This window comes from Astatotilapia calliptera, chromosome 3 (assembly GCF_964374335.1).
Source record: "Astatotilapia calliptera chromosome 3, fAstCal68.1, whole genome shotgun sequence".
Classification (NCBI taxonomy): Eukaryota; Metazoa; Chordata; class Actinopteri; order Cichliformes; family Cichlidae; genus Astatotilapia; species Astatotilapia calliptera.
The window spans coordinates 64,879,730-64,903,109 of record NC_137424.1 but is presented as its reverse complement, the minus strand read 5'-3'; the positions used below and the strand labels follow the sequence as shown (position 1 = coordinate 64,903,109).

General features: G+C 42.4%; 1 protein-coding gene across 2 annotated transcripts; it reads right to left on the bottom strand.

Moving 5' to 3' along the window:
* Positions 1-614: 614 nt before the first annotated feature.
* On the bottom strand, positions 615-22,914 carry psip1b (PC4 and SFRS1 interacting protein 1b). Of its 2 annotated transcripts, none has more exons than XM_026163188.2 (12): positions 22,774-22,914; positions 20,490-20,614; positions 20,344-20,408; positions 20,128-20,263; positions 18,931-19,407; positions 5,552-5,728; positions 3,902-5,356; positions 3,720-3,826; positions 2,713-3,646; positions 2,373-2,474; positions 1,768-2,047; positions 615-1,295 (listed from the first exon to the last, which is right to left on the bottom strand). In XM_026163188.2, the coding sequence occupies exons 2-12, from the start codon at positions 20,571-20,573 to the stop codon at positions 1,276-1,278; spliced, it is 3,837 nt and encodes a 1,278-aa protein (XP_026018973.2). In that variant the 5' UTR covers positions 20,574-20,614; positions 22,774-22,914; the 3' UTR covers positions 615-1,275. The 2 variants fall into 2 exon arrangements, with proteins under 2 accessions (XP_026018973.2, XP_080154885.1); XM_080298759.1 differs by having other exon boundaries at positions 3,902-5,317.
* Positions 22,915-23,380: the final 466 nt, after the last annotated feature.

The following is a 23,380-nucleotide window of genomic DNA, read 5'->3' as shown; positions in this document are numbered from 1 at the left end:
TGTAAGCTGATCAGGCAGAGGCGCAGATTACATGTGAGCACGGGGCGGGGGCACATTAAGTGTGTAGGAGGGGGGGGCTCGTGTTTATTAATGGGACAAAAAAAAACACTAAAACCAGACAGCAGGCAGAAGTTCAACCTACTGTTTTGATTCAAAGCAAATCCCTTTTCTTCTATGTGTCATATATAAATTATATTTTAACTATAAATTTAAAATGGCCACTTTATTAGGCACAGGCTCCTCTGCATGTTAATGCAAGTATATAATCAGCCAACTGTATTGTAGCGTCGACATGCTCGACATGGTTGAGTTCAGACTGGGGTTCAAGCTGTGGCTGATGTGAGAGTGCCAACTGAGCCTTGTTTAAACAACCTGCCCAATTATTGTCCAGGCCTTTATGATGGCAACATGACACACTGCCTACATGACGATGAGTTCACTGTCCTCAAATGGCCTCCACAATCACCAGATCTCACTGCAGCAGAGCAGCTTAGGGATGTGGAGGAACAGGAGATTCACACCATGGATACGCAGCCTGTCACTACCAAGGTGTACCTAATAAAGTGGTCGTTGAGTGTATGTGGGTAAAATAATAATAATTAGACTTGAGACTCTTTGTTAAGTTTGTAAAATTCTTATTTGTGAAATAAAAAAAATACATATTTACATGAAGACCAAGATAACAGGAATAAAACTGCTAAAAGGAATAAAAACACATCATTGAATCACAAAAAAACCAAAAAAATTAAAACGGCCAGAACCGTCTGTAGGCCTCGTGCATCTCAAGGTTTAATGCTTCAGTTTAAAAAAAGAAAGAAAAAATATCAGCCCCAGTGACGGCGATGACAAAAAACTTCATAAGAGATGACAGAGTCAGAACTGTGTCAGGTGCAGGAAAATCTCGCCTCTAAATGTCACAGCAACAGGACGTCAGCTTAAACAGCAGGTACACATTAATGCTTAGGTGTGTAATGCTCTCGCCGTCAGTTTAACGCTCATTACATTAAAGTGGAAAATAGATAAACATCCAGTTAAAATAAAATCAGCTGCTCCAAAGCGCTTAATAACTTAATAAGGTGGCCTTAGCACAACAAGCTGTGGGGTAAGAACAGCACACCTGCTAAGGTGTGACAGTCCACACTGCGAGAAGTTAAACAGGTAAGCACGCTACTGCCCAATGAGGTAAGTGGTTTTGGAAAATCCTATTGTGTGTCTGTGTTGCTCCCCCCAGTAGCAGTTGGTCCGGTCCAGGCTGCTTCCAGTGATGATGAGCCGTCAGGAGGAGTCCACTGGAGCTTTTGGAGAGGGGGGAAAAATTATTACATAAATCAAAAAAAAAAAAAAAAAAAAAAGTGTGTGTGTGTGTGTGTGTGTGTGTATATATATATATATATATATATATATACACAAAAATTATGAACTGAAACCAAACAAACAGCAAAAAACCAAAATGTACAACAGCATTTTTGCATTTAAATAAACGCCCCTCACAAAATGTCAGTATTAATGCTTTAATAAAAAAATAAATAAAACTTACAAAAATAAAAAGTAATTTTTTTTCTGTATATAACTTTAATTATTATTACAAAAACAAAAGATGTGGTGTAAATATTTCAGTGTTATTTATGAAATTATGTTTTCTCAATTTTACTTTTAAAATATTTTCTAATATAAGCTATAAACGCTTGTCTTTAATATTTTTACTTCCTGTAAGTTTGTGTAATTTCTTGTCACAAATCAGTTGATTTAGTTTTTATTTATTTTTACCTTCAGCTTTCTCCTCTCCATCTTCTCCTCCGTTATTCCTCTTCTTGTTCACCTGCCCCATACTTCTCTTCGCCTCGTGCAGCAGCCCCTCCTTCCTCACCTTCTCCATACAGCGCTCCACCCTCTGCGCCTCCTCCTCCTCCTTCTCCTCCAGCAGCGAGCGCAGGAAGGCGGCGCTCACCACCTCCTCCCCCTCCCCCACCAGGAAGGCGTTCTTGAAGCGGTTATAGAGCATCGACGCCTTGTCCATGATGTCCTGGTTTGCCCGGTAGTAACGCATCTGCTCACGAGGAAAACAAATACATAATAACAACTGACACGATTTGTATAGTTATTATTTGTTTATTCATTTGATTTATTTTGAATTCAGTCCAGGTTTAAGGTTGCAAGTGACCAATCACCTTGGAGTGATGTCATAGCTTTGCTACGTGGAAACACCATCACACCTAATCCCAAACGTAATCACAGTGACACCCTAACCCCCACCCCATTTTTGTGATTTCTTGTCCTGAGTGGACACAAAGCGATGACATCATAGTAGTGTGACAGGTCAGATTCATTGCTTATCCAAGAACCACCACGAGGATATCAGTATGTGCGTTTACCTTCCTGAGCGTGGCGACGAGCTCGCTGTGCCTCTGGACGTGTTGAGACGTCACATAAACCATACTGAGCTGATTCAGCGCCGCCAGACACTTGCTGATGTCCTGAGGATGAAGCACATAAGTCGCGTCGTTCAGTTTCAGTAAGCATGCAGCGTTTTTGAAATATTAAAGCAGCATTTAGATTTTCTGGCCACAAGGGGGCGATGTAGCTCCTGATAGCTAAAGCAGTGAGAATCATAAAAATGATCTAATGTCGGCTCACTTTTTATAAAATCACTGTGAACGGTTTTACATTTTGTGCCGTCGTTAATCTGCAGCCAGTTTAAGTTTCGGCTCTTACGGGATTGTCGTTCTTCAGAGAGATCCGGATGTCTCCGTGGATCCGGTGTAGCGTCGAGTCCGTCAGCGTCACCGTCGAGCGCTTCTTCTGCTGCTCCTTTACCGGGTTACCTTCTCCTCCAGCGCTCTTCTCCACTGCTGCTGACGTCTCGGGTCGGCTCGCTCCGTCACTTTCCTTCTCCTCGCCGGTCTTCCTCTGCCCGCCCGGCTCCGCGCCTTCACATTTCTTCTCGCCCGTTGTTTTTTGCGTTTCGTGTTTTTCTGCATTTTCCGCCTTTTTTGGTTTCTCCGCCTCGTCCTTCTTCTTTTCTTCACCCTCCTGTTCTTTTCTTCTTGCTGCTGCTGCTTCCCCCTCCTCCTTGCGCTCCTCGTTTTTCTTCGCAGCCTCCGTCACGCTCTTGGCTTTTTTCTCCTCCGCTTGAGTTCTTTCAGATTTCATCTGGACCTCGATGCTTTTCTTCGAGCTCCCATCATCCGACTTCTCTTTTTCTTCAGCGCCCTTCTTCTTCTCTTTCTCCAAACTTCTTTTCTTTTCCACCTTCTCCTCTTTCTTCTTCTCCCCCTCCTTTGCAGATGTTCCTCCCACCTTCTCCTCTTCCCTCACGGTCATTCCTCCCATCATCGTCTTCACCTGGACCTTCGGACCCTGCCCAGCTGTTGCCTTGACGATCTTTCCAATTATTTTTCTCTCCTCCTTCTTTTCTTCATCAGTCTTCTTCTCCTCCTCCTTTTCCTTTGTCTTCAGCTCCACATCTCGACTTTTCTCCAACTTTTCTTCTACCTGCATCTTCTGCGATGTCCTGCCGTTCCCCTTCTTGGCTCCTTCCTTCTTCTTCTCTGATGTTTTCTTGGCTGAGGCCGACTCCTTCGCACTCCTCCACTCTGACTTTGTCGGGCTTCCTGTCCTCCTCCTCTTCGCTCCGTCGCCGCCTCTCCTGATGAGAAAACAGACAGAGGTTTAAACTCCTGACTGATTTTACCGTATCATTTTTTTCCCTTTCCTCTTACAGAGCGCTCCTCGTTGCCTCCCTCCTCCTCCCTCCTCTCCCGGCCTTCAGCAGACCCCTCAGAGACTTTAACACGCTCTCCCTCTTGGCGGCCAGGTGGCGCTGTCGCTGCAGGAGAAATGTTGAGACGTTTTCATCCTTCTCTTCAATTTAAAACATTTCCTTAATGAAGACAGACTCTACCTCATCGTCTGGAGCAGCACCTCCTCTTTTCTCCCTCTCAGTTTTCTCCTTCTGCTTCTCTCCCTCAGATCTCCTCTCCCTCTTCTCCTCTTCCACCTTTTTCTTCTGCTCCTCTTCTCTTCTTAAATCTTTCTTTGCTTCTATAACATCCTTCCTCGCCTTCTGCTGCACCTTCTTCACCTCCTTCTCTCTTCTTGACTGTTTCCTTTCATCTGAATCATCCTTCCTCATCTTCTGAAGTGCCTCCTTTTCTCTCGTCCTCCTCATTTCTTCGGGCTCCGGGCTGGTGTCTTTCCTTGTCGTCTCCTCTTCCACCTTCTGCTCCTCCTTCTCTCTTCCTAAATCTTTTTCTTCTGAATGATCGTTTCTCGTTTTCTGCTGCACCTCCTTTTCTCTTGTTTTCCTCGTTTCTCGGGCCTCTGTGCTCCTTTCTCTCCTTGTCTTCTCCTCTTCCAACTTCTTCGCCGCCTTTTCTCTTCCTAAATCTTTCCTTTTCTGTGAAGCATCTGTCCTCATCTTCCGAAGCGCCTCCTTTTCTCTTGTCCTCCTCGTTTCTCGGGCCTCACTGGTGTCCCTACTTATTTTCTCCTTTTCAACCACCTTCTCCTCCTCCTCTGTTCTTAAATTTTTTTCTTCTGATGTGTCATTTCTCGTTTTCTGCTGCTCCTCCTTTTCTTTCGTCCTTCTCATTTCTCTGGCCTCCAGCCTCCTGTCTCTCCTCTTCTCCCCCTCTTCCTCCACCTCCTTACTCTTCACATCTTTCTTTTCCTCTGAAATATCCATCCTCGCTTTCTTCTCCGCCTCTTTTTCTTTCATCCTCCTTGTTTCTTTGCCCTCTGTGCTCCTGTCTCTCTTCTGCTTCTCCTCCTCCTCCTCCTTCTCAGCTGGACTCGTCTTTACTCCTTCCTCCTCTGTTCCCTTTTCCTGTTCCTTGTGTCTTTTTGATGATCGTCTCTCCATCGTTGCCTTTTCCTCACTGCTGTCCTGACTTTTCTTCTGCACCTCCCCTTCGCTCTTCCTCTTGACTCCTCGGGCCTCTTCTTTTTCTCCTTCCTCTTTCTCATTCGTTTTCCTCTGGACCACCTCCTCATCGTTTTTCTTCTCTCTTCTCTTCTTGACTCCTTTGTCATCTTCCTTCTCCTTCCCCTCATCCACCTTCTTCTCGTCCTCCTCCTCCTTCCTCCTCTTCACTCCTCGGCCCTCTTTCTTCTGCTCCTCCCTCTCATCTCTCCTTGTCCTTACTCTTCTGCGGTCTTCCTTTTCCTCCTCCTTCTTCTCCACCTTCTCTTCATTTCGGCGCTTGAAGTCTCTGCTCTCTTTCTTTTCTTCCTCCTCCTCCTCCTCCTCCTCCTCCTCCTCCCTCCTTCCACCGGTCGTCATCAGAGCAGGTTCCATCTTCTGCAGCTTCACATTGATCTGACGGAGACGAGGAAAACATGAAACTTTATTCAAAAGCTGAAAAGACAAAATGAGAAAAAGAAGTTTAACATGTGTCTCTGTTGCTTAGCAACGCATCAGATTAGCAGAGGGTCTGAATTGAGCTTTTAGATTAAATCTTACATTTTAATCAAAGAAAGAACTGAAGGCTTTTCTTTGAACAGTGTTGAGCTGCTGAATAACACAAGTTATTAATGGCTCATTTAAACTTACAATGGGCAGCATCACTCCATGCGTGTTCAGCTTCGGCTCTTCTGCTCGGCTCCTGGTCGTCACTTCACTTGCAGCTTCTTTGGAGGCTTCAGCCTGTCTGGGTTCTGCTTCAGTTGTGCTTTTAGCCTTTTCTTTACTCGCTGTGGTTTCACCCACTGAAGCTTTGACCGCTCCTGTCTGAGAAAAAGAAGAAAAAGAAGAAACAAAAGTTTATTTGTAAGCATTTAATGTCAACAGTTCACCATGCTCTTCCCCACTGAGCTCTAATAAAAGAAGAAGCTCCAGTTTCTTCCATAAACTAGAGGATGAGGCGAGCCATGGATTGCTGGTGTTCTCATGAGGGTGTGTTAGAGCAGAATGAACCAGACACTTTTTTCCTGTTGCAGGAAAAACTGGAAAAAGCCTTCAAAGGCGGTGACGTGAGCCCGAGACCGTCGTCCACACAGATTTGTTGGTGCTTTGGAAGCTTCTGCACGGGAGCTTCAAGCTTCAATTCAATCCTCCAATTTCGAGCACACAGAGACGGATCTCCGTCGCCCTGCTTTACTAATCTATATATCCAGAAAACAGGAAAATATCCACAGAAATATCCGCAGGTGCAAAGCCAAAAAAACAATATCAAGCAAAACCTTTATTCTCTCTCCACTGTAGGTCCACGTCATTATCTGTGATCTACAGATGCAGAAATGTGCTCAAATCTCCATGAAAATGTTTAATCTGTGACATCCAACTACTCCACAGCACCACCCGTTGAGACAGACACTGATGGACACATGGATGGGATAAACATTAAGAAGATGAAACTATTCTACTTGTGTTTATGTCTCGAGTTTCCCACATCCCCCTCCTCTGCAGACAACTCCTCCGTGCTTCTGAATCCCCCCCCCCAAAAAAAGAAAGAAAAAATATATATATATATATATTTTTTAAATATATATAAAATATATATAAATTATATATAAAAAAATTATATATTGTAAAATTATGATATTATTTTATGCCATGTTATACCCCTAATTAAAGATTGTGAATTATTATGTAGTTTTAGTTTGCATTATTCTCCTGAATTAGAAGAAGCTGATAACTATTGCATTAGTTAAACTGATTTGCATTACATTAAATTGCTGACTTGTTGTGAATGAATGATATTGTTTTATGATGCATTATATTGCTGAGTTATAAGAAATACTGTTCGCAGAAGGTTATTGTCTAATTTGTCTGAGTAGAAGAGAACAGAGTGTGCTGGAGTTTTCTGCCCCATTTCAGCAGGAGCAGATAAACAGGGAGCCAAGGTCGTAGCTTAGGCGCTGTGTGAGAGAGAGCATGTGAATGTTTAGGCTTTTTATGGTAAGGTGGAGGCACCAGAGGTTATAAAAGTTTGAGCAATGCTCCACCATTTTGAGATTTTGAGGCTGTCTGCATCAGTGTCCATCTCCCACGTGTGTGATCATTAAATCATCGTTTGACTCAACCCGACCGGACCAGTGTTGTTATTGTGGTTTTTCTCTTGTCTCCATCCCCAATATTTTGAACCTTAACAGCTTGGGGGCTCGTCCTGTGGTATTGGGGTGGAATTTAAAAGTTTGGACGGTCCGAGGTTGTCGAACGGACAGGCACGAGCCAGTGGTCTGATTTGAGTGGACAAAAGCCGGCTTATCTAAAGGTAAGGCACTACCTGTTGAATTATTTCCAAAATGTGCCAAATTGGATATGACTAAATTAAAGTCTACTCACTGAAATTACTGGTAGAGTGTCTGCTTTGATTTTGATGAGAATCACAGTGTGTTATGCAGTTAAAGTTGCTTAAGAGTATTTAATGAAGTTGAAGAAATATGAAACTGTTCCCAGAAGTAACAGAGAATGTTGGGTTTGAGTCCCTGGATATTGAGCTGAAGGCTCAGGTAGTTTGGTAGGGAAATTAGGACAGAAACTGTTCCCAGAAGTAACAGAGACTGGTTAATAGTTTTACAAATTAGGACAGAAACTGTTCCCAGAAGTAACAGAGACTGGTTAATAGTTTTACAAATTAGGTCAGAAACTGTTCCCAGAAGTAACAGAGACTGTTTAATTGGTCGTAAAAAAGTTATCTTTCTTCGGTGAGACCCGTTATGGTAAAATTTCTCAAAATCGGTTAGGTGAAAATTATTATAGGACGGCAGCCCAGAAGTCTGCTAAGAAGCACATAGCCCGGGGGTTACGCCCCCTCCTGGCCGTGGACGCGCGGTCTTGACCTGTCGGCGAACAGGGGTAGTTCAGTTTGGCTTTAACTGTGGGGTACAGGGCATCCCGAAATAAGCTAGGAGTTAGAATCTCCTCACCGTTTAAATGGTGTGATGTGCTTGTTTGGACAAAGTTAAATTGAGTTAGGGATTTAGAAGTTAGGTCAGAAACTGTTCCCAGAAGTAACAGATACTGTTTGATTGATTACAAAAAAGTGAGACTTTCTTCGGTGAGACCCGTTATTCTAAATTTGTCGAAATTTGTTAGGTGCTGAATCTGTCAGGCCTGTCAGTGATTGTAAATATAAGACGTCTTTGTAATATAAAATAAAAGAGTTTTGTCTGAGCTTTGTGTGACCCTGTGTGTGACGTGCAGCTGCAGCACTGCGAGCTATTTTTAGACGGTGTGTGAACATGCAAATGAGCTGTGACGCGCACAGAGGACTTTGCTTCCTGTTTAGCGTGTTTTTGAGTTTTATAATTTTGATTTGCAAACAATGATACATGCCTGTAAGTAAAACGCTGATTTTGCTGATTATGATACTACAAATAAGGTTTTGAATGACTAGGGTGTGAATGAGGTTGGGTTTTAAAGCTGAAACTCAGAGAGGAGTGTGTTGGGAGACTGGCATGTAGTCTGCAGTGCAAAGGTGGGCGTCTTGCCTGCTAGTCTATTTAACAGTGATGAAAATGATATTAAATAAATCTCTCAGTGTGTTGATACAGGTGGCTATGGGGCTGGACCAACTGCCCCCACAAGCACGGCGGCCGAAGCAAAATTATAGTAATGGAAACCAAACTCAGCAAGAATCAGCAGCTGTGGAAAAGATAGCAGCTAGCAGAGAATTAAAGGAGAAATTAAGAGAAGTTTTACACATAAAATTGCGGCCAACAGACTTGTGGAGGTTGGGAAGGCGCCTGGAGCATCACAACAAGAAGGTGAAACAAAAACACACACAAGCAGAGAAATGTGAGAGAGAGGCACGTGCTAGAGAAATGCCTCGTTTGAGAAAAAACGTTAAATTAGCCCATCTACAAACGCACATACACGCAATGAAGAAACAGCTTACACCCATGAACACGTGAAGATTTTCCAGCAAGTTTAAAGCAGTGAAACTTAACATACACCCGCCGTTACAAAATAAAGTTTATCCACTACTAACAAATAAACCCTCTGGGTTGCAGGACAACAACTTAACTTCAAAAACAAAAAAAAAAAAATCACAACCAGTGATAACACGACAAATTTAGTGGTTAATAAAAGTCAAACTGTGACATGTTTTCTTCTGATTGATTAATACAAGTGATTACTGAATGAAAGAAAATTCCATTTTTGTGCTTTAAACATGATCTTAAGAATTTTAACATGTACCTGTGTTGTCCTGTCAGCTTGGTGAGTTATGAGAGGATTATATGGTGAGAAAAAACAAAAAAAAAAGGGGGAGAGAAGGCTGACACAGGGCTTGGTCCCGTTGTTTTTCCCCTCTCTGAGTAACACAGCCAATACAACATGATTTTCCTGTTCGTTTGTTTTTGTTTTTGTTTTGTTTTGTTTTTTCTCTTTATGCTTGATTACAGGCTGCTTTGTCGGCCCGGAAAAGCCGAGGCTGACCCTGGACTCCTGCTCTCCCCTCTACCATCTTTGCTCTCTCCTCTACCATCTTTGATGTGACCCTGACTAAATGCTAAAGCAGCTGAACCCGCAACAACAACTTGAAAATGTCAACAGTGCTGCAGGAAAATGATCTTATGCAGCAGAGACGGAGAGCGGTAATCCAAGGCCCGTTTCACTACACGGGGAGATTTCTGTCAGCGTCTTTTCTTTCTGAGAAGATTGAGAAAGGCCCGGCTCCCACCACCGATTCTGACCACCTTATATAAAGGAATTATTGAGAGCATCCTGAGCAGCTATATCACTGTCTGGTTCGGGAACAGCACCATGCCGGACAGACAAGCTCTACAGAGGGTTGTGCAATCAGCTGAGCGCACCATCCGCTCCGAGCACCCTGACCTGCACTCAATCTACAGCAGGCGGTGCTGGACCAAGACCAGGAAGATCGTGAAAGACCTCAGCCATCCCAACAACAGACTGTTCTCTCTGTTGCTGTGTACGTGACAAAGAAACATCTGGATTTGGAAAACGAGGCACTCGCAAAGCCACCAGCATTGTGCCTGATCGGACACACCCCTCTCACACACTCTTTACATTCTTGTCATATGGAAAAAGACAGCTTCAGCTGACAGAGCTGTGACGAGACGCCCATCAAGCCCAGATGAAAAGTGAGGCCGAGCAAAACCATGCTGACCTTAACCACTCTGCATTAAAACTGTGCAGGACAGTGACGGACCAACAATGACCATCGGGCAGCAAAAAGGGCGTGCCAGAGACAGGAGGAGTAACTGAGGTCAGGAGGCACCTCAGAATGGACAAAACACCAGGAGAAAATAAGCTGAAGGCACAGGTGTCGGGGCTCGGCCAGGAGCTGACCTCTGAGAAGAGCCGAACAGCAGAGCCGCAAAAGGCCGTGGAGCAAAGCAAGGAAAACATCAATGGACTTAAATCTGATTTCTACGGAAAAGACTGAGGTTTCTGCCCTCAATAAGACCTCGAGGCATCAGAGCAGAAACTGAGCATGGCCCAGGAGGAGCTAGCTGAAAATCGAACCCATCAGGCTTGGAGTCCTAGACACCGGACTTGAAATCAGGCCGGAGCATCCTGGAGCTAGATGAGCAGTGTGATTTGTCCGGTCTGCTATGGAGCGAACGTTAGGGGGATGGCTTCCTGTCGCCTCTGCCGTCCTCCGATCGCTCAGCGTCCTGGGCTGCCCAGCTCTGGACTGAACGCTCGGGCCGAGACACCCAAACAACCATGGACTCCATTCCCGTGGAATGGGACCACGACTACGACCTCAGCCGTAGGCTTGAGAGTGCAAGAAGGGATCCCAGAGAGCCTTGAGGCCTGTGTATAACTAACAGGACAAAGATTGAGGTCTTCCACTGGGGAGGTGGAAGCTGCAGACTCTCCTATACACCTTCTGGATGTCAGCCGTTCCACCTGCAAACAAACGGACAGCAGTCGCACTTCTGCAAGCAACAAACGGACATCCAGACAATTGAGCTGCGTATCAAAACCCTGAAGGAAGACCGAAGCAAAAGGGTCAAGTTAAGGAGGAGCGAAATAAGGAGAAGATGCTGGACACTGGAGAAAAGGACTGCCTCAATTGGGGCCAGAACCAGTATGGACAGAACTCTGAGCAGCAGCACCAATGGATGCAAACAGACTGAAAAGGAGGAGGGCAGGACCCAGGGCACGCTTCAGGCCGTGGTTTACCCAGAACACTACAACAGGAAAGTGATGAACACAAACACCCACACAAACACACACATCTACATGCACCGACTCAGAGTGAAAAGAAACATACATATGAACATATGCACTCGTTGATTGAGGGAGAAATGACACACACACACACACAAATTAAAATGTTGATTCAATGAACTGAGAAGTGATCCACACACACACACACACACACGCTGATGCAATGAAGAATGCTTTACTAACAAATGCTGCACACAAACATCCAAATACGGAGTTGGTTACAACAGCAAGAACTGATTGATTATTTATTGCTTAAATGTATTTCATGCCACGCAGAGGGCATTTGTGTAGATTTAGAGGACATGGTCTGAAGCACTTTGATAATGAAAACAATGTCTGTGCGTGATGTCTGTTTATGGCTCAAAGCCTCCACTGAATTGTTTACTGTGCTTCACACAGTCTAACAAGGAGCAGTGGTACAGAGCGAAAATGATGAATGAATGGTGTGAGTTTTATTTCGAAGAGATTATGAAAAGGTTGTGTTGATTCAACTTAGTTGTTTACGTTTTTGCCAAGGTAAAGAGTGGTGTGTAACTAATGTCCACTATTGAGTCAAGTAAATCCAACATGTTTTGTTGGTGCAAAAAGGAGTTTTGGTTGATTTTTGGGTTTTGTTTGACACTAGGTTGATTCTATCAGTGAGGTTTGGATTGTTCTCTTTCTCTAAAAGAGAGAAAGATGGTTTGAACTTTGGACATGTTTGCAATGGGCCCCAGTATCTGTTATTATATGAGTGTTTTATTGTTTACGTTTGTTTTTGCTTTTGTTACAGTGCACTGAGATAAGAACATCTGAGAGGTGTGATCCACCGGTGGTGATATTTTGGTATTTTGTGAGTTCCTGATTTAACAAATCAGCTCTTTAATCCAGGCCTGAGAGATTGAACTTTAAAGCGCTATAAAATATTCTTATTGAAAACAGTCGCAAAGTATTTTTTCTCCATGATTATAATGAGCTTGGGAGAAAATTGACTTATATGGGACACTGATCCTGAAGCCTAAAAGGATTGCAGCGAGTCAATCCAGTCCAAAGAAGGAAAAACAAACAAGGAACTGTTTCCTTTAAAATGATGACGTCATCTTGCTGGTGATGGAGCCTCGAATAGGCTGCGCGTGAGACTCCATTATCAGCAACTTTTGGTATGAATGTGTGTGGATGTATGCATATGACTGACGACTAAAAGTCATGGACTGACGACTAAAAGTTTAACTGACTTGATACTGAGACAAAAACGGTGCTGACTTTAGGATTATTGAATGTCCACAGACAATTCACCCAGCCTGTAAAAGAAGGGTGGATGTTTTGTTCTGCTTTGTTTTGTCTGCAAGAACAGAAGAATGACAGAGACTAAAGAGCTGTAGCTTCACAGCAGTGTGAACTGCAGACTGAACCCTTTGGTTGCTAATTTTGAGCTACTGATGTTTGCATTAATGAAATTGTGTTTTAGTAGCTGTGTTTTAATTAAGGTATTACATTATATTGTTGGGAATATTAAATGCTAAAGTGAAGAAAAGGTTTGATCCCACTCATGACTGAGCATGTTATTATTAACCATAGTGGGTCACTATAGAGAGTCAATTAATTTTAGGAAAAAAAACAAACAAACAAAAAACCCTCCACCGAGGTCTATGAATAAGAGGGGAATGATAGACAGCCACACTCAAAATGGAGATATGTAATGATAAACACTGGTCCCCGTCTTTTGGGCGCTCTCTTGAAGTAGTCAACAATTTAAAAGTAAGATAAAATAACAGGGGCATGTGCTGAGGGGTGGTGCTGCACAAGAACAAGAGTAAAATAAAGAAAATATTGTTTTTAGAAGTGCAAATTAAAATGTACCATTACACTCAGAGGATCAATATGAAGCTTGATATTTGTTAATTTTGAATGAAGTACATGATTGGTGACTGTTCTGTCCTGAGCTTTTGTTTTTACAGCACCCGCTTGATCACACCAACAGTTTCTCGCCACCGAAGAGGGGTACTTGAAAAAATAAAGAACGGGGAGGAATATCATCAAAACTGGAAACAGGTAATCCCCAAAGGGGGTGATAACGCCATAACTTTCACTATGGTCAAATTCTCAAAATTTGACCCTCAAAAATTCTTCAAACATTTAGACACAAAGTGGAGATTTAGATAAATATAATGTCGTAAACCACATAAGCATGAAGTGTTTGATTCAATAACATGGTGAAATAACAAGCAGCAAAAGGTTGATCATGTTAATGGTGTTTATTCAAGGGTGCAGAGGAGATTATTATTATTAAAGACAACAAATGAAATAACGAAAAGTAGAAGTGGAAAAATTTGCGTTAACGGTAATAAAATCAAAAAAAAAGAAATACTAACTAAAACTGTACTGAATGTTCACAAAACTAACTAAAATTAACTAGATTTATAGCAAAATGTGTTTGGTTGCATTGATGTGTGCGTGCCCTGCTATAGTGAAATTAAGGTAGTACGTTAGTCGAGTCGTCTGGGTTGCTGCTCCGTTCACGCGCAGAATCAGGTCAGGAAAAGTCGGGAGACAGCGCCAGAATAGAATTGAGGATGATTTTAATATGACTGTTTTGTAGACATAACAAGAGTCTTGTAGTGGAGAGGGACGTAATGTCCTCCTGAGACCCAGAGAATAAGAAAAAAACAGGGAGAAAATATTTTCGTTTTTTCTTTTTTCTTTTTTTTCTTTTTTCTTTTAAATGAATCAAGTGTTATTAAAATAACAATCTCATAAGATGAAGATCAGGGACCAACCCAGAAGTCACTGACACTTCACTAGCTGTAAACTATTGGTTTAGGAATAAGTGATGGCACTGAACTGTCTATTTCACAAAAGTCAATTTATTTAGGATATCTGAGGAAGTACTGATTTTATTTGGAGACACAAAGGAACATTTGGCACTTCCCTCATCTCACATCTGTTTCATTGTTGTACCCAATCATTCTACAACTGAAATGCCTTGGACTGCTAACCATTTCAGGCAAGTGGAGTGAACCATATTTTGCTAGACTCTCATCAGATTGGGGCTTCCTTTTATTGATCTTTGGAGAGAAGTCTTCATTACTGGTATTATTCAGGTCTTGTTCACATGTTTGTCCCAGGTTTCTCAGCCAAGAGGAGCTTAAACCCCAGATACTGTGAGTTCTTTTCACACATTGAGATCACTGATAACTCTCAGCAACGACGTGATCTCGTAGAAACAATTAGGTGTTATGGATTCAACTATAATTGCGACACTTATTTTTTACTTTACTGGAAAAGATTTCTGCATTTTACCCATATTTTATTTTTAACTCAAAATCAAAATTCCAGATTCTACTACATGTTGGTTTTGCACCAGATAGGACGACAGATTTCAGGTGGCCCTGTGTCTTTCTCTATTACATCTGCCACTGCATCTCGATAATCTTCTCTGTGGCTTTTAGTGGGTCCTGACCCTCTCATATTTGGAAAAATCTATGTTTGAATCTCCCTTAATAATTGTGTTAAGAATTCTCTCCGCCTTTGTCAAAAGTTGGGTATTAGGAAAAAGTGAAATAAATATAAATATAAAGTCCCAATGTGTAGAGCACACATTAATAAATTAGTCATGTTCCCTGTGAAAGTAAATGAGCCTAATTCTTAAAGACCCCTGAAATTATTTACCAGATGTTTATTTTTTGAATAAAATAAAAATCTGAGTTTAACAAAACATTTTAAATGTAAATATTAAGCTTACCTTTCTTTCTTCCATAAAATGTGCTTGTGGGCACGCCAGCCATTTTGAAAAGGTGGGAAAAACAATTGGCAAGGCCACACCCCCACACATGGGATATAATTTTAAAGGTTCTGTTGTCCTCTCTAAGAAACATCAGGACTTAGAGGAGTGGCAAGTAGAGTATGAGAGCTACAAGCAAAAAAAACTAAATGTGTACTACAGTGCGCAAAAAATGAATTACTGGGTCATCAGGGGGTCTTGAGGGACATTTATAAAACAAAAAATCCCACAAACCTTAAAAGTGCACTTGAAAAGCTCACACAAGAAGGTTAACCTAGCTTACCTAGAAGACCTCATCAGGGGGAGCACACTCCCCCTCTTTGAAGAGCTCACCCACTTAACTCGCATCCCAAGAAAACAGCTAACCCCAGATAAGGCAGCGTGATGTATCCCGAGATAACAGGACTGGGACATCTAAATAAAGGTGTGAAACAATCGCCTTCAAAAGGTTATCAATTAACTTTAACCAAAATTAGGAACACTCGGTGCGGCAAGAGTTAATAGTTATTAGTCTCAGCACCCAAGGAAAACCAGAAGAGCATGACTGATATGATGGAACTGAGAGTTTGTTACACTTAACTTTTGCAAAACACAAATAAAACTAAATTGAAACTAAGGATTTTCAGAAAATAAAAACTAGACTAAACTAGCAAAGAATTGGTAAAAACTAATTACAACTGGCAAAAAATTGAAAATCTGGAGTCGAAACTAAATAAAAGATAAAACCTAATGAAAATGGCGAAACGTTTAAAACTCTGGTGCAGAGATTGGGAAATCTGACCAGGAACGTTATAAAATGGTTGGTGTGACCAAGGTGTGGTTTGGCTTGTCGTATGTATATTTGAGATCATGTGGCTCTGGATGGACCGGTTACCAGGGCATGGAAGGAGGACAGACTCATTAAAGGAGGAGAAGGCATTTCCTGGGATTGGAGATCCTCTGGGTGAGTGGTTGATTAAAAGCATGCATAAAATAGAAGTTATCTGTTGTTATTGATTGGTAATAGATTGATAATTGGCCACATTTACAGCTGTATTGACTTGTTGTGGACGTAGTCGACTTCAGGTTTAAACACTCTCATTAACAGGTTGAAAATAGTGATATTAAAGGAAGAGTATGCAGCGCCACCCTGTCAGACGCCAGTGATGGTGGAGCTCACTGATGAGTCAGGTGAGCTGGATTCATGGCTGATTCAAAACTAAGATCCCCCTGCTGTGGTCAGTAAGGGGAGAAAAGGGGGAAATAAAATCAAGAATAAAAGAGGCATTTATAAACGTTTAGGTGTCAAGTGAAACGGGATAAAAGGGGTGTTATACTGTTATTTTCAATGTCAGCATTATTATTGTATGAGAATCATGCAACAAGCATTGCATCGATGATCATTTATTGAAGCTTTTGACCTTATACTAACATCTGTGTTCCTGTGATTGTTATAACCTCTGATGAATCTTCCATTTACAGGTGTTAGGATAATGATATAATTTTTCATTGCAGGTGCAACCATGATCATTTTTATACATATTGCAACTTGTTGCTCATTGTAGAGTTGTGCTCAAGTTAATAAGGGTTAAAAGCTACAGTCAGCGCGAATGTCTGACTGATCTATTGAGGGGAAAGGCTTCGAGCATGGAGGGCCGCACGCGCTTACAAAACACTGATATCATGTTATTCTTTGTGATCTTTTCTTAAATTATGTCTTTAAGGTTAGTTTAAATAGTGGCAGTTAATTAAACGACATTTATTAAAATATTAAATACCTGAGTCAGAACGTTACACGCGGATCACCTTAAGAGTCTGGGAAACTTTGTAGCTGCCTAACTTTTTTTTGAATGTTCTAGCTCCGTTGATTTGACACATTGGAATGTGTCAAAAAAGGGGGGGAAGGTTGAGCTTTAACATCAAACCAGGATTATTTGAACATTTTATAACTTCATTTGTGTCTTTAATAATTTAGGAATGGTAAAGCTTAAGCTAATAGCGGTCCGAGAAGACGGACCTTTTAGAGAATCAGTGAAAAAGCATAAACTATCACTTTCATGTTTAATCATTACTCATTGAAATGAACTGAATAGCGTTTAGAAGATTTGTTAACTTTTTGTCTTTTGTTAAAAAGAGGGGTTTCAATAATTTTCAGACACACCTTGCAAATGTGCTTATAACGAGTTGGCACTCGGCCTTTTGAAGGTCAGAAGCTTCGTTCGGCGTGACTGTCCGGACTGATAAAGTGTAAGAAATGCCTTGAGTGCGGAGGGCTAAATGCAAACACGCTTACACACACATAAGATATGATTAGAATAAGTCCCTGGGACATTCTGAATGTTTTAGACCAATTCTGAATCACTAGAAGGTCAGTAGATAACAACATTAGATTATTAGGGTTAGGAAGAGAGGTGTTTTGGTTTTCTGTCTCTTACAGAGAAAGGGACAGACACCAGACGAGGTCACAGAGATGCGAGGATCCTCCGTAGCAGAGACAGACACAGTGACTGCCGAGACATCAACTGGGTCCAAGGGTCATGGCGTTTGGGCTCCAGCTAGTCACCACAAAAGGATGGATCCCATAAACACAGCAATAACCATGAAGGGGTTGGCGGAAATCCGGGAACACCAGACCAACGAAGTTCGAGAGGCTTTTGGGCAAAAAGGGGACACCTTCCTGTTCCTTTTTCTGGAGAATACACAGATCGTTGTTTGAAATTGGAGCAGAATAATCCCCTGATCTGTGTTACGACTGAAGGGTTGTCTAACCCCTAAGGTTGAAGAATTAAGAGCAGAGGATCACCCAACTGGACGACACTGGTAGCTGCAGCAATAGAATAAAGGTTGAGAGCTCTTCGGACAGAGGTTCTAGTCTACGTCTGAATGGTATAAGGGAACACCAAATAAAGCTGTGGGAGAACAGGGGAGTGTCATCTGGACCTGCTATCCTTGTAGTAATGGTTTGTCTTGCACCTGACTTGCGCAAACACAGAGGTCATCTTACATATGGTTTGCCCCTCAGGGGGACAAAGGACCTCAGGAGTGAGAAGAGATGAACCCGGCCACACTGGGCTACAGGGTGTTTGTGAGGTCATTATTCTAATGACCTCATCAGGGGGAATTGTAAAATTATGATATTATTTTATGCCATGTTATACCCCTAATTAAAGATTGTGAATTATTATGTAGTTTTAGTTTGCATTATTCTCCTGAATTAGAAGAAGCTGATAACTATTGCATTAGTTAAACTGATTTGCATTACATTAAATTGCTGACTTGTTGTGAATGAATGATATTGTTTTATGATGCATTATATTGCTGAGTTATAAGAAATACTGTTCGCAGAAGGTTATTGTCTAATTTGTCTGAGTAGAAGAGAACAGAGTGTGCTGGAGTTTTCTGCCCCATTTCAGCAGGAGCAGATAAACAGGGAGCCAAGGTCGTAGCTTAGGCGCTGTGTGAGAGAGAGCATGTGAATGTTTAGGCTTTTTATGATAAGGTGGAGGCACCAGAGGTTATAAAAGTTTGAGCAATGCTCCACCATTTTGAGATTTTGAGGCTGTCTGCATCAGTGTCCATCTCCCACGTGTGTGATCATTAAATCATCGTTTGACTCAACCCGGCCGGACCAGTGTTGTTATTGTGGTTTTTCTCTTGTCTCCATCCCCAATATTTTGAACCTTAACAATATATATATTTTATTTTTTTTTTTCTCACTTTGCACCTTTCAAGTTCAATCTCACAACAGACAGTGAAACACCAGCACCCAACAAGGAGCTTAATCCTTCTAAATCCCTCCCTGCAGCACACTCTGAGGATGTGATTTTTCCAAGTTCACAGAGCACATACAGAGTGGGTCCAGTGCTCCACAACCAGGATGGTAACCCTCACTGTCCGACTGACAGGCACCATCTCCAGCCCCCTGGTATAGTTGTTGCAGGGAGGCTGAGAGACCCCAGAACCACTGCTGAACCACTGCCAGTCCAGAGGCCCTGTCTCCAAATGGAACAGCCCCACAGCTTTAAAACATTTAACCTCTCACCTCTTTGTCTGTCTTGGCCAAGGCGGTGCGTTCACCTGCACTCCCTCCTGCAGACGGACCGCCGCTTGCCGACCTTCTGGTTCGAGCAGTCGCAACGGTCTCTGCAGTGTCTGCAGCAGGGGTGGAAGCCTGCTTGGACTCCTCACTTTGCTCTGCAGCCAATCTTGATGAAACTCGTGTGGGAGTTTTAACAGCAGCTTCCTTTTCGCCTCCTGTGCGTCGCCTGTCGGCGGCAGCTTTACTGGCCGACTCGGATCTGCTGGGGGAAGATTTAGTGACAGCGCTTGGAGTTGGACTTTTAGCAGCAGACGTCGGTTTAGAGGGTGTAGATTTGGTCGCTGGTGCGGACTTGGCAGGTGTAGCCTTGGGTGATTTGGCAGGTGTAGTTTTAGGTGCTGGGGTTGGTTTAGCTGGAGTAGCTTTGGTTGCAGAAGCCGGTTTTGCTGGTGTACTTTCTGTGTTTGTCTTCCCCGGTACCTGAACAGAAGATAGAACGAACCTTTATTAGAAACGAAACATGCCTCACTCATGGGCTATAAATATTTATGAAGCAGAGGTGCCAGCAGTGTGAGAAACATGTTGGAAATAGCCTTTTCAGCCCCCTATCCATGCCTTTGACCCTAGTCTGTTCTGATTGGTCAGCTTCCAAAACAAATGTAACTAGTTGAGACGATGCTGCACGTGAAACATTTACTCTTTCATGTCTGTCACATGAGGTCATCCTGAACCTGCTCACATCTGTGAAGAGAACCAGCCCTCACTGTTGGACCTGTCACTTCAGGTGATGATCTGACCCAACTGGACAGACTGATACTACTGAAGTAAAGCTGTGCCACATCAAATCACCCAATATAATTGTTTAGGTGATGTAAGAGTGTCTGATCAATCAATCACAGCAGCTAACTGGAGAAGGTGGAAAATGCCCTGAATTCACTGACATTAATAAAAGCGGCAGCATCAATGAAAGCATCAATAAAACACTGTTCAGTATTTTTATATACCAGATACATCATCACAAATATAATTTTAAAGCTATATAAGCTTTTTTTAAGCAGTGCGTCAGAAATATTACAAACACATCATTAGAAAATGCTTTTAGCAGTTCATTCATAACCATTCAATTACATAAAAATGAACTGAAGCGATTACGTAGCATTTTCATTGCAACTGATGAGTGATCTTTAAAGAGAGACTGACTTTGAGTTTACTCCCGACTCCAGGCGTGTTCTGGATCTCCCACATGCCCTCGGTGAAGCCTTTGATGCGAACGCCGCTGCCATACTTCATCTTGTTTCCCACATAAGGGACGATGTTCTCCGGTGGCAGGAAGCCTCTGGGGAGGGGAGATTAATCACAGTTCGATCAATGCTGCTCAGAAAATGATACGATCGATCTGCAGCTGCACGTACGTACATCTGATGGGTGCCGAAAAAGAAGACGGGGACTCGCTTCTTGTACCCCTCGTCCGACTTACAGATCTGTAAAACACAGAAGAAGAGTTAAAGCGCGTACACACAAACAGCTGCATGCAGGTATTTACAGCTGAGGTGTGAGCGCACCCTCGCCGGCCAGTGAGGGAAGCCCTTCATCTTGGCGAACACCAGGTCTCCGGGTTTGAACTGGTCGCCGTTTTTTCCCGGCATCCTGTTGCTTCAGAGCTCGGTCGCACAGCAGGAATCAAACACTGAAAGACAAGCAGACCATTTAGACCACAGCAGCTGCTTCACACACTTTACCGTGTTTCATTTAAGGAGGTAAATGTGGGTAAGAGTGCGAGTGAATGAACAGATGTTGATTCGAGCTGTTCTTCAGCCTGTAGTAACCCCACACAGCTGTGACATACGTTGTAGTCAGAGGATTACAAAGACTCATTAGCATGAATGTGATGGTCGTTTGGGGGTTTTTAATGACTTATTGAATCCACTCTTTCTCCAGGGTGAAATGACCGTACATCCATCTTTAATAACTTAAATAAAACAAGAACTGGATGCACAAGTTTGAATTCATTTTGGACTCTCTCCACACAGGGTCAAACATACACACAACCACTTAATCTTTTATTGATTCATTGATTGATTGATAATACTTTATTCATCCTGAGGGAAAGGGTGGAAAGATCTCATTTCTAAACAAATGCAGATTCAAAGATCATCAGTTCAAACAACTGTATTCAAGTACAAGTTATTCAGATCTGTCACCACTTTTGGTCTAGAAGCCCCATGATGTGACCCTCAGATGATGTTCTCAGTTAGGATGTTTGGGAACCACCAAGAGCTGGAAACAGAACACCAGTGAAACCAGTTTTATATCACCATGGACTGAGAGGGTGAGAAAGAAGAAATAAGCCTCCAAATCAAACTCCTTCAAGCCAAGCAGCCGTCTCGTCTGAAACTGTGCTCTGTAGCAGAACACGGTTTCAGACGAGACGGCTGCTTGGCCTTGTGTGTCAAACAGAAATAAAGACTTCATTGTGTCAGCTGACGTCAGCATGAAGATAAAATATCTCTGGTAACATTTATAAGGTGGGGATGGGTTTTCTTATACAGGACAAGATCCCTGACTTGAGGTTAATTCCGCTGTGGCCAAGTGGAAGGACGACGAGGAGAACAAATCAGCAAGCACTAAGTCTAAACCACAGCATCTCCCCATCAATAACCAACCACAAATATGTTTGTTTTCATGTGTCTAATAAATTCTTCTCTGTAAGCAGACTGAGAGTCCACAGCTGTGCAACCCAAACCTTTAACTGCCTGATAATAAAATAGTGTGAACTCCTGAACTTCTCTCAGCAAAAAAGAAAACCACTCAAACCTAAGAACACAGAGCAACTGTACAGCACGGTGGTAGCATCACACCCTGGGGCTGTTTAGCTGTGAGTGGTACTAGTAACATTACACATTAAGGAATAAAGAAGAAGAGAACTACCTCAAAAATCTTCACCTTAAATAAACATCTAGGTGGTTGAAACATAGACAGTCAGGTGTTCCAACAGGACAAGAGCTGCTTTTTATGAGATAAAGCAGGTGAACACTGAGCTTCTGGTCTTCTTAAAGCCTTTCTCGAGTTTAAAGAAACGACCAATTCTGCCAAGAAGATATCCATCCTGAATTATGAGGAAGCTTGTTAATCCAAATTGTGCACCCAATTCTCGTTTTTTAGCTGTGCAAAGATTCCACAGTTCAAAGAAATCATCAAACGCCTAAAATTATCATGACATTCATGGGTGGGTGTGAGCTTCTGACCACAGAATATATGGACTGTGACATTTTTTTTAAGTATTACTTTGCTCCGTGTTTTGTTCACTGTGCGTGTCCAGCCCTGATCTTACCAGGTGCATAAAATCGTCTGTAGGAAACAATTAAAGCGGAAACCCCAACTGTTTCCTTTCTCTTCTTTTTAAATATGAATGTCAGGCCTGAGTTAGAGGGCTTTTCCACTAGTTGGGGATTTGAATATTTCCTCAACTCAATTTCAAACTCAAACACACCACCACACAAAGAATTAATACATTTAACGTGAACTTGGAGATTAACGATAACGTGGCAGCAATACTTCAATCAATACACCCAACATGTGCTAAACCTGAGAGGATGCATAAGCAGGGCCAGACTTGAAGTCTGTAAGTAAAACATTTCACTTCCTGGACCTGAATCGTCCCACCAGCTGACCTTTGCGTGTGCAAAGTATAATCTTTCACACTAGCTCATCAGTTTCGCTCTCGTCTGCGTGTTTAAGCTTTGTTTACAAATACAGGCTAACCACTGAAAGCTCGCGCTAACATGCCGACTCGCGCACCCTTACTCCGTGTTCGTGGCATGCACCGTGGATGTGACGTGGACTCACCTGCACACAGAACGACTGCCGCCTGGCACCGCGGACAAAAAACACGAAACAACAAGGCTTCTTGTTACTAAGCTATCCTCTAATGCACGTCGCCATATTGACCTCTGTGTTCGTGTCACGTGATCCACAATGGTTTTTCCCGCCGCTAGAGGACCGTTCCAACCACACGGGAGCTTTTGGACCGTACCACCTTAGGGTACAAAGGTTTTGTTTGTTTGTTTGTTTGTTTTTTTAAATCTGAATTTAGATTCCTTTCTTTATAATCACCATAATGATGTCATCAATGCACACCTTAAGAAATAAAGCACTACTTTGAACTAATAATTCTGTCGTCATTTCCGACTTTCGGCATTGAGCGTCTGCCCGTTGCTACGATACCTCAGCGCGTGGATTGGTCTGCCCTCAATATAAAGTACTGAACTTCGTAATAAGTTCATAACTTCATTCACATATTCACGCGTGCACTAATGTGTTTTTGGGGAAAAATAAATGTAACGAACGTAAAGTTCACTGATAATTATAAATGAGAACTACTCGGTGTATGTTTAGAGTGCAGACAGGTACCACACCAAGGTGCATTTTTCTAATGATTTTTTTATATGGTTAC